The sequence below is a fragment of the Mus caroli genome, chromosome 7, assembly GCF_900094665.2.
Source record: "Mus caroli chromosome 7, CAROLI_EIJ_v1.1, whole genome shotgun sequence".
NCBI lineage: Eukaryota > Metazoa > Chordata > Mammalia > Rodentia > Muridae > Mus > Mus caroli.
In genome coordinates, this window is record NC_034576.1 from 44933280 (window position 1) to 44943240 (window position 9961).

Genomic DNA, 9961 nt, shown 5'->3' on the forward strand with positions numbered 1-9961 from the left:
CTAGTCGGCCATCACTGGAAAGAGAGGCCCATTGGACATGCAAACTTTATATGCCCCAGTACAGGGGAACGCCAGGGCCAAAAAATGGGAATGGGTGGGTAGGGAAGTGGGGGGAGGGTATGGGGGACTTTTGGGATAGCATTGGAAATGTAATTGAGGAAAATACGTAAAAAAAGAAAAAAAAAAGTTTCTCAAACCAAAACTCCTCATCAAAGGAAACATCACACCCCTGAAACTTTGGTCCCTCTTGTGGACTGTTTGCTGTACTCAATAATGCAAGACATTGCATGTGCATCAGGACTGTCTTGTACCAAGTCATGCCAAGGCCCTCAAGCTCCTTCAGAAAACAACTTCATAGACAATAGGAAATGATCTACGTCTTCTGCGATGACGTCTTCAAGGCCAAAGTACTTCTAGAGAACAATTCATTTTGATGTCTATTCTTGGTACCCTGAAAGACAACCATTTCATTCTAAAGTTTACCCTAGATACAGCGATTTACTAGAATTCTTTTTTTGTTTGTTTGTTTTTTTTTTTTTTTGTTTTTTGTGTTTCGAGGCAGGGTTTCTCTGTATAGCCCTGGCTGTCCTGGAACTCACTTTGTATACCAGGCTGGCCTTGAACTCAGAAATCCACCTGCCTCTGCCTCCCAAGTGCTGGGATTAAAGGCATGCGCTACCGCGCCCGGCGAGTTACTAGAATTCTACTACAGCCCTGGCCATGGAGTAGGTGGGAAGTGTCTGGCATCTGAGGCCACAGAAGGATCGGCTGTATCCTTTTAGGGGATCTGAGCATGAGTTCTGAGGATGGACTAGGACCTTTGGAGAACAAGTCAAGACTGGACTTTGAATTTTGAGCCCCACACAGGACGAGTGACCAGGGTGGTCCTAGACCTCAGGGCTTCTAGTCTGAGCATCTAGAAGGACAGACCTGAGCTCCACTGCAGGACACCATTCAGTGAAAGGAATCAGAGAGGTCGGAGTTGAGATGCAGTGCTCAGTGGTACCGGTCCTGACCTCATGGAAGTTCCTGACAGTAAACAAATATTTGCCAGATCATTCTGGTCATTGTGGTAAATCCCAGGGACAGCCTGACCTGTTCTGAAAGGCGGGATGCTCCCGGGTTGTCCACGCTGGAGATGAGGTGGTCTGGGAGAGAGGCCTGAGCCTGGAGAGATTTTACTGATTCATTACAGCTGGTGATGTAGAAGAGATGCATGCAGCTTCTGTGTGCCTAGAAGAGGCCACTATGCCTTCCAGGGGAAGCAATCAGGACCTCATTCGGGGGTTCCAGTATCTTACCTCCCCTACTAAAATCCAAACATCTGCCCTCTACTTCCAAGTAGCAAGCTCTTCTGGGATCTGATCAGCTCTGGAAGTTGTCTATGATCGAGACTGTAGCAAGAGTGACTGCAAAACTGTGCTCCATTTCCTAAAACAGACACAATTCCATTCTGTCTATCCTTTGCATGTCTTCCCCCTCTGTCTCCCTGAAACCCTGTCGTCGGGTTTTTATTTTCTTGGTATAGGAAGAAGCTGCCCTTCCCGTGGGCTCCCCTGTGTCAGGGCCACTCAGTAGGACGCCATCTCCACAGCCTCCCCAAAACACAGACTATCCGTGTGATCCACTTCTCCCCTCAGCTCTGAAATGCAGATATCCTGGATGACCAGCTTCCCTTTTGGGTATCTTGTGTGGTCCCCTCCCCTCTTCTCTCCCATCAACCCTGCAGTGTAGACTCCCCAGATGACTCCCTTCTCTCTCCTCCACAGTGTAGACCTCTCAGACGACCCAGTTCTCTTTCAAGATGCCCGCCCCGACGTGCTTCTCCTGTCACAAGACCCGTGCTGCCCTCCGTCGCCCACGTTCTGGACAGGCGCTGTGCGGTTCCTGCTTCTGTGCTGCCTTTGAGGCTGAGGTGCTACATACAGTGCTTGCTGGGCACCTGCTGCCGCCAGGCGCTGTAGTGGCCGTGGGTGCCTCTGGTGGCAAGGACTCCACAGTGCTGGCACACGTGCTGCGCGAGCTTGCGCCCCGCCTGGGCATCACCCTGCACCTGGTGGCCGTGGATGAGGGCATCGGTGGCTACCGGGACGCTGCGCTGGAGGCAGTGCGCAGTCAGGCAGCGCGCTGGGAGCTGCCGCTCACCATCGTGGCCTACGAAGATCTCTTCGGGGGCTGGACGATGGACGCCGTGGCCCGCAGCACCGCAGGCTCCGGTCGCAGTCGTTCCTGCTGCACCTTCTGCGGGGTGCTGCGGAGGCGCGCGCTGGAGGAGGGTGCGCGCCTTGTGGGAGCTACACATATTGTGACAGGTGAGCACTGGTGTGCAGCAGGAACGGTGTGGGTGCGGAAGAGTAGCGTGCCAGGAAGTGCAAGATAGTGGGGTGGGCTGGGGTCTCCACTCTCTCCCCCCCCCCCCATCTTTTATGGTGCCAAGAAGTTCCATTGTCCCTCATTTTTATCAATGGGTTCTGAGTGTTCGTTCCAATGCCCACCTCCACTCTCCCAGGCCCCAGTGTCTCTATGGTCCCTTTTACATTTTCTCCTTAGGGAGGATCTACCGGGTCCTCTCATCCCCTCCTGCTCCAGGGGCTCCCGGCCTCTTCTCCACTTTTCCTGTTGTCCAGGGCTTCTTGGGGTCCCCCTCCTTGTGTAAATGCCAGGCTTGTGCACACGCCTCAGCTGGGGCCTACTGAGTCTGGCCATTGGCAAGAGCAACAACAGTCTATGAGTGCGGTGACACAGCTCTGAAGAGAAAGGTATCCTGGCAGTCGGGAGCCAAGGAATACCACAGAGTCACACCTTACAACAAACCTCGCACAAGAGATTGATTGAAAGTGACACAAGAAGGTGGCTCTGCTGCAGTGAGAAGCCATGGAGTACTGAGCAGGGGACAGGCTTAGAGTATTTAACAGGGAAGAGTTTACAGGATGAAGATTTCCAAGGTAGGGATTGGTGACATTTCAAGCCAATCCCGAGTGCTGGGTTTTCAGGCTCAGGGATTGGTGGATTTCGGTAACTTTTCTTTTTTTTTTTTAATTAGGTATTTTCCTCAATTACATTTCCAATGCTATCCAAAAAGTCCCCAATACACTCCCCCCCAGTGCCCCCCCCCCTTGGCCCTGGCATTCCCCTGTACTGGGGCATATAAAGTTGGCAAGTCCAATGGGCCTCTCTTTCCAGTGATGGCNGACTAGGCCATCTTTTGATACAAATGCAGCTAGAGTCAAGAGCTCTGGGGTACTGGTTAGTTCATAATAATGATCCACCTATGGGGTTGCAGTTCCCTTTAGCTCCTTGGGTACTTTCTCTAGCTCCTCCATTGGGGGCCCTGTGATCCATCCAATAGCTGACTGTGAGCATCCACTTCTGTGTTTNCTAGGCCCCGGCATTGTCTCACGAGAGACAGCTATATCTGGGTCCTTTCAGCAAAATCTTGCTAGTTCGGTAACTTTTCAAACCAGGAAATGAGCTGGGACTTTTTACCTTCTCTTCTTTGTTCTCATCCTTCCCCTGACCTGAGCTCTCTCTCCTGCAGGCCACAACGCTGACGACATGGCTGAGACAGTGCTCATGAACTTCCTGCGCGGTGATGCTGGGAGGCTGGCGAGGGGTGGGGTGCTGGGCTCCACGGGCGAGGGGTGCGCACTTCCCCGGTGCCGGCCTCTGCAGTTTGCCTCGCAGAAGGAGGTGGTGCTGTATGCGCACTTCCGCCATCTACGCTACTTTTCCGAGGAGTGCGTGTATGCCCCTGAGGCCTTCCGTGGCCATGCCCGGGACCTGCTTAAGCTCCTGGAGGCGGCCAGACCATCAGCCGTGCTGGACCTCGTGCACTCGGCAGAGCGCCTAGCTCTGGCTCCGGCAGCAAGGCCCCCTCCTCCAGGCACCTGCTCCCGCTGCGGAGCCCTGGCCAGCCACAAGCTCTGCCAGGCCTGTGCCCTCCTGGATGGCCTCAACCGAGGCCTGCCGCGCCTGGCCATCGGCAAGGGCCGCCGTGTGCTGCAAGTTGAGCCGCCACAGCCTGGGAACCCAAGCCTAGTCACCAGTGACCCTGTGGCTCCAGCAGAACCCTGCACCTGCAAGCAACCGAAAGATAAAGCCAACCTATGCGGCAATGGAGGGGACCGGGCAGGAGCCACCTGTGTATCGCAGTGTGATCTGAGCCCTGGGAATGGAGAGGACCGGGCAGGAGCCACCTGTATATCGCAGAGTGACCTGAGCCTTGGGAATGGAGGGGACCGGGCAGGAGCCACCTGTGTATCGCAGTGTGACCTGAGCCCCGTGGCGGAGTGACTTGAGCTCTGAACTCTACATTGCCCTGTGCCAGGGGAAGTGATTGTACCCCCCCCCCCCCGGTGCCCTGTAACTGTGGAGTAATCTATACACTGTGAAGTGATTTCCCTTCAGTGCACTGCACCCTGGGACTGACCTGTTTCACTGTGGAGTGGCTGTACCGTGCAGAGTCGCTTGAGCCCTGCAGATTATTTAAAGTGTCCAGTGCCCTGCAACCTGAGCCCTGTGTCCTACCTGTACCCCATGGAAGGATGGGCCCTGTAGAGCAACCTGAACCTTGAAGTATAGGGCGCTCTAGGCACAGCTACCAGGTCTAAGAGAGAAGGGACCAACAGCCATGCATTCCCGCACACCTCTGGGCTCAGGTAGCCCTGGCCCACCTTTTCTGTTTTCCCAAGTCAGGTAAACAAAGTCACATGTGTACTAGGAATATTCACAGTCATCACTATACCCGTCTCATCCAGGCACAGCTCTCGCACCTACGGGAACCGGAGAAAGTTTGTTCTGAACCAGTTGGGACCTTCCATGGGCGGGTATGTTGAGGTTGCCCGGGAAACACTGCCATGGGAGCAGTTACACAAACTTTTACAGCCCTAGGACAATAGAAAGTCATTAATCAAGACTTTGGTCAAATACGTCGGTGTGAACTGCAGGTAGACAGGTTATAGCAAAGCTAAAATCCCTTCTGTCAGTCTCAGGAACTATCTGATGACTTTCTTAGCTTGTGGGTCTTTGGAAGCCAGTGGTCTGCTGAGCTGATACATTCTGAACCAAATCTGTAGTTTTCACATGGTTGTTGAGTTAGTGTCCTGGCTGGCCATTTTTTGGTTTTGTTTTGTCAACTTTACACAGGCTGGGATCATCTGAGAAAATGCTTCCATAAGATTGGCCTACAGGCAAGCCTGTGGGGCATTTTCTGATTGATGATTGATATGGAAGGACTCAGCCCACTGTGGGCGGTCCAGTCCCTAGGCAGGTGATCCTGGATACTATAAGAAAGCCAGCTGAGTAAGCCAGTCAGTAGTAGTGTTCCCTCATGGCCTCTGCCTCAGTTCCTGCTCTGACTTCCCTCAGTAATGGAATGTGACCTAAAATGTAAGTTGAAATAAAACTTTTTCTCGAGAGATGTTTTTGATCTGGTGTTTTATCATAGCAATAGGAAATGAAAATAAGAGTGTCCACATACGGGCCTTCAACACACATGTTGCTTTCAAGGGGACTTCATCTTTGCTTTGGAGTGCTTATATGTACCTTCTCATTTCTTCCCCATAGCAACTTCAAGGGACCACAGGGCCTGTCACCAGTCCTATCTATAATAGGGTGACTGCCTTGCCCAGTCCTCACTCACAACAGATGTTGTGAGTGAGGAGGGCACCCCAAGCTTGGACTCTGGAGACAGAACTTGTGCTAAGTCTCTGCCTTAACCTCTCTAAGGTGCCATTTCCTACTGTGAAAATGGAACTGTCTTGCCTTCACCCCTATCTTGGGAGATGAGAGTCTAGTTATCAAAGTCCATGTCCAGCTTGGCTCTGTATACTGGGGATTGGCCACCAGGGGGCTCCAGGCTTCTTCTGGGTGCTGCCTTGCCATATTAAGAAGTTGAGAGGCTGAAGAACCTCCCCAAGAAGAGGGCTCCTCAAAAGCTGTTTCCGAGTACTAAAAAGTTCCCCCGATCATTCCCCCAACCTTGGGCAGAGGGTGCTCCTTAGCCTCTGTGGCCCTGTCCTCTTGGAAGTGACTCCATCGGTCTCTATTTACCAAATTAAGATAAGTTAAGAAGCAAAGGTGGATGCCCTGCCGCCATCAGGTCCCCCTAGGCTTATAAAGCACCAGGTCAAATATTCATTCAGCAAATATTGGACATCTCTTTGTCTGGTCCTCCTGCAAGTGCCAGGAAGCTGCAATGGGCAGAGACAGGAGCCCCTCCACAAATTTTCAGTCTGGGGTGGGGGCGGAGGGAGGGCCATTGCAAACAAATAACATCGAGTGATTGTGACTGTCGCTTTTTCCTTTTTTTTTTTTTAATTTTTTAAAAAATATACAGCTCAGTATTGACATTTTTAAGTCATCAAAATAATTTATAATAGTTAAATGCCTCTTAAATATACATGAATTCTTCTGAAGCTAAAAGTAATATGCACTCAACTAGCTTTTAAAATCTACTTGGAACATTAAACATGATAGAAGTAGAAAAAAAAATCTCTCATGAAGTCCTCTATGAAAGGGAATTGTGACAAGTTCCTGATTAGACAGAAACCGTCCCATCTCCAAGGGAGAATATGCAAACTGTGGCTTCGTAGGATGAACTGGGTAGTGTTCCTTCTGTTTCTATTTTGTGGAATAGTTTGAAGAGTATTGGTATTAGATCTTCTTTGAAGGGCTGATAGAATTCTGCACTGAACCCATTTGATCCTGGCCTTTTTTTTGGTTGGGAGACTTCATGACTGCTTCTAATTCTTTAGGGGGTATGGGACTGTTTAGATGGTTTATCTGATCCTGATTTAACTTTGGTATTTAGTATCTGTCTAGAAAGTTGTCCATTTCATCCAGGTTTTCCAGTTTTGTTGAGTATAGCCTTTTGTAGTGGGATCTGATGGTGTTTTGGATTTCCTCAGGTTCTATTGTTATGTCTCCCTTTTCATTTCTGATCTTGTTAATTAGGATGCTGTCTCTGTGCCCTCTAGTTAGTGTGGATAAGGGTTTATATATCTTGTTGATTTTTCTCAAAGAACCAGCTCCTGGTTTTGTTGATTCTTTGTATAGCCCTTTTTGTTTCTTCTTGGTTGATTTCAGCCCTGAGTTGGATTACTTCCTGCCCTCTCCTCCTCTTGGGTGAATTTGCTTCTTTTTGTTCTAGAGCTTTCAGGGGTGCTGTCAAGCTGCTAGTGTATGCTCTCTCCAGTTTCTTTTTGGAGGCACTCAGAGCTATGAGTTTTCCTGTGTCCCATAAGTTTGGGTATGTTGTGCCTTCGTTTTCATTAAATTCTAAAGTCTTTAATTTATTTCTTTATTTCTTCCTTGACCAAGTTATCATTGAGTACAGCACTGTTCAGCTTCCATGTGTATATGGGCTTTCTGTTGTTTTTGTTGCTATTAAAGACCAGCCTTGATCCGTGGAGATCTGATAGGATGCAGGGGATTATTTCAATCTTCTTATGTCTGTTGAGGCCTGTCTTGTGACTGATTATATGGTCAGTTTTGAAGAAGTTTTTTCCCCCTTTTTCAACGCTGAAGATTGAATTAAGGACCTAACATGCCGAGCCACACCCTCAGCCCCTCACAGGGGGATCCTACACAATCTATCTCTGAGCTACATCCCCAGCACAAAGGTTTGTTTGTCAAAAATAGAGTAGAGGGAGGAAGGAAGGAGCCATGAAGGAAAGGCCTCTGGGGAGGTGGCCTTTGAGCAGTGACCCACATAAAGCTAGGGGGACAAATCTCAAAAGTATGGGGGAGGGAGTTCCCCCTGGAGGAGGGAACCGCCAATTCAGCAACTAGGGTATAGGAATAACCTTGATCTCTTCCAGGCATCTGCAGCTGGACCAGGTGTGTGGAGTCAAGACTTGAATTTTATTCTAACAGTGAAGGCCAGTCTCTATTCTGGGTCTACCCAACAACTGCTGTGACAGAGAAGTGGCTGTGGACAGGAATGGGGGAACAGGGGAAGGGCTGGGGGCAGTAAGGGTGTGACTGAAGACTCTCTAGGCAGATTGTACAACTCCAAGCTTTCCTCTTGTGGGACTGGACCCGTACCAAGAGGGCGTTCCATCCCGGCTAGTGCAGTGATAGGAGAGTAATGCTTGTTTAATACTCACTTACGCTAGATGAACATGCAACCCAGTGAAGTAACTTGCCCAGACTCACATAACTGTGACTCAGGGAGGGAGCAGGGACTCTAGGTTCTTAAACTGGAATCCAGAGGACCTGCTTCCAAATGCATGCACAGCAGGGCACCTCTCATTTCTGGAGTATCTGGGACTCTGCCCTGCTCCTGGGCCTCTGGTGTGAGAAAGGTGCTGTGTTCCCATTTGAACACAAGGGGGCGCTGTGACCACATCTGCGCATCAAAACTGGGTCTCCAGCCCAGGTCCAGACAGCACTGGATCTAGAGAGGCCTGAAACCCCTGAGTTTCCATAACGATGCTGTGTCCTTCCTTGCCTTGCACAGACTCTTGAGCATGAGACCCGGTAACGCAGCTAAACTGCAGAAACTGCTCAGGACAGAGCCTAAAGGCTAGAGAGGAAGAAGAAAGGGGCCGGGAAGATGGAAAGAGGCCAGAGAAGGAGAGGGAGAAAAAGAAAAAGAAGGAACACACAGCAGTAATGTACTGCAACAGTTCGATTCTGACAGGTGTCGGTAAGGATTGTGTCCTGTCCATTTAAGCGGAAAAGGGGTGGCCTAAAAGAGATAGCCCCATACCAGCAGAGAACCGTGCAAAGTGAGGCGGTACTTGGCTGACTGCTGGAAAGCGTTCCTGGAAGAGGGAATGGCTAGCCTAGAGACTGGAGGACAAGACAAGTGACAGAGGAGAGAGTGTGAGGGGCAGGTGTTGAGATGCAGAAGCAAGCCCTGAACTCTCCCAGCAGGGGATGATAAGAATCTCGGATGCAGACATTTCCTAACACCTCTCAGCCTAGGCTAGTGAGGAAAGACCTGACTCAGCGCTGGTCCCTACCCTCAGTGGGCTCTCCCTCTGGTGAAGGAAGCGGGTGCAGGCACTGACAAGTCAGGACCAGAGGGTTACATGCCACTGTTGCCATTGTGAGACTTCAGAAGGGAGCCTAGAGGTGGGGCGCCCAGCACGGTGTGGTGCGTCATAGAATGCGGAGGTGATGTTTGAACCAAGACCCAGGAGCTGAGTAAGACTGAGGCCAGGAAAGGCATGAGAGAGGGGCGTGGTGTCTGGTAGGATGGCGGTGGGCCTCAGCCCCCGACAAGAAGCACCTCTCCCTGTGGGGAAGCATTGCTCCTGGTGCAGAAGTCAGAATGCTGCCTTAGCTGGGAACAGGGCCTGTCTGGAAAGACTCAAGGCAGACAAGGCTAGGCTGGGCATGTAGTTCAGTGGATAGATTGCTTGCTTAGCATGTACAAAGCTCTGGTCTCCATCCTCAATGCTGCGTAAATGGGGGTAAATGGGGTGTGCTGGTACACGCAGCCCTAATCCCAGCACGGGGGAGGTAGAAGCAGAAGGTTCATGAATTTAAGGTACATGGTAAGGAGGAGATGCTGTCTCAAAACACCAAGAGCTCTGTGGGAGCGGCCATGGAGACTAAAACTAAGACCACACAGGTTGAGGATCTGTGCTAGAGAGAGTGGAAGACCTGGTAATGCTGAGAACAGGTGCAAGGGCTTAAACCTCTCACCAAGAATTGTGAATCCTACCGACACTGGGTGTGTTTTTAAAACTTTAAAGAACTCCTTCCTGTGTGAGTTCATAGACTATATAAATAGGGGCTGGAGAGGTAGCTTATCCACTGAGAGCAAGTACTGCCTATTGTGTTTTATAGACAAAAACGCTAACACTGCCCTTGCAGGGGACCTGAGTTTGGCTGCTTGACAACATCCTGTAACTCCAGCTCCAAGAGATCTAATGCCCTCTTGTGGCCTCTGAAGGCACTCATAGTTCTCTCCCTCTCCCTCTCCCTCTCCCTCTCCCTCTCCCTCTCC

At 50.5% G+C, this 9961-nt stretch overlaps 1 protein-coding gene across 1 annotated transcript in view; it reads left to right on the plus strand.

Annotated features, from left to right (window-relative positions):
• Ctu1 (cytosolic thiouridylase subunit 1) overlaps positions 1–5415 on the plus strand; it is a 7433-nt gene extending 2018 nt beyond the window's left edge. Inside the window, exons 2-3 of the mRNA XM_021168173.1 lie at positions 1770–2312; positions 3539–5415. Coding sequence (XP_021023832.1) covers positions 1805–2312; positions 3539–4293 — 1263 coding nt within the window. The 5' untranslated portion in view covers positions 1770–1804 and the 3' untranslated portion in view covers positions 4294–5415. The remainder of the gene's footprint in view (positions 1–1769; positions 2313–3538) is intronic.
• Positions 5416–9961: the final 4546 nt, after the last annotated feature.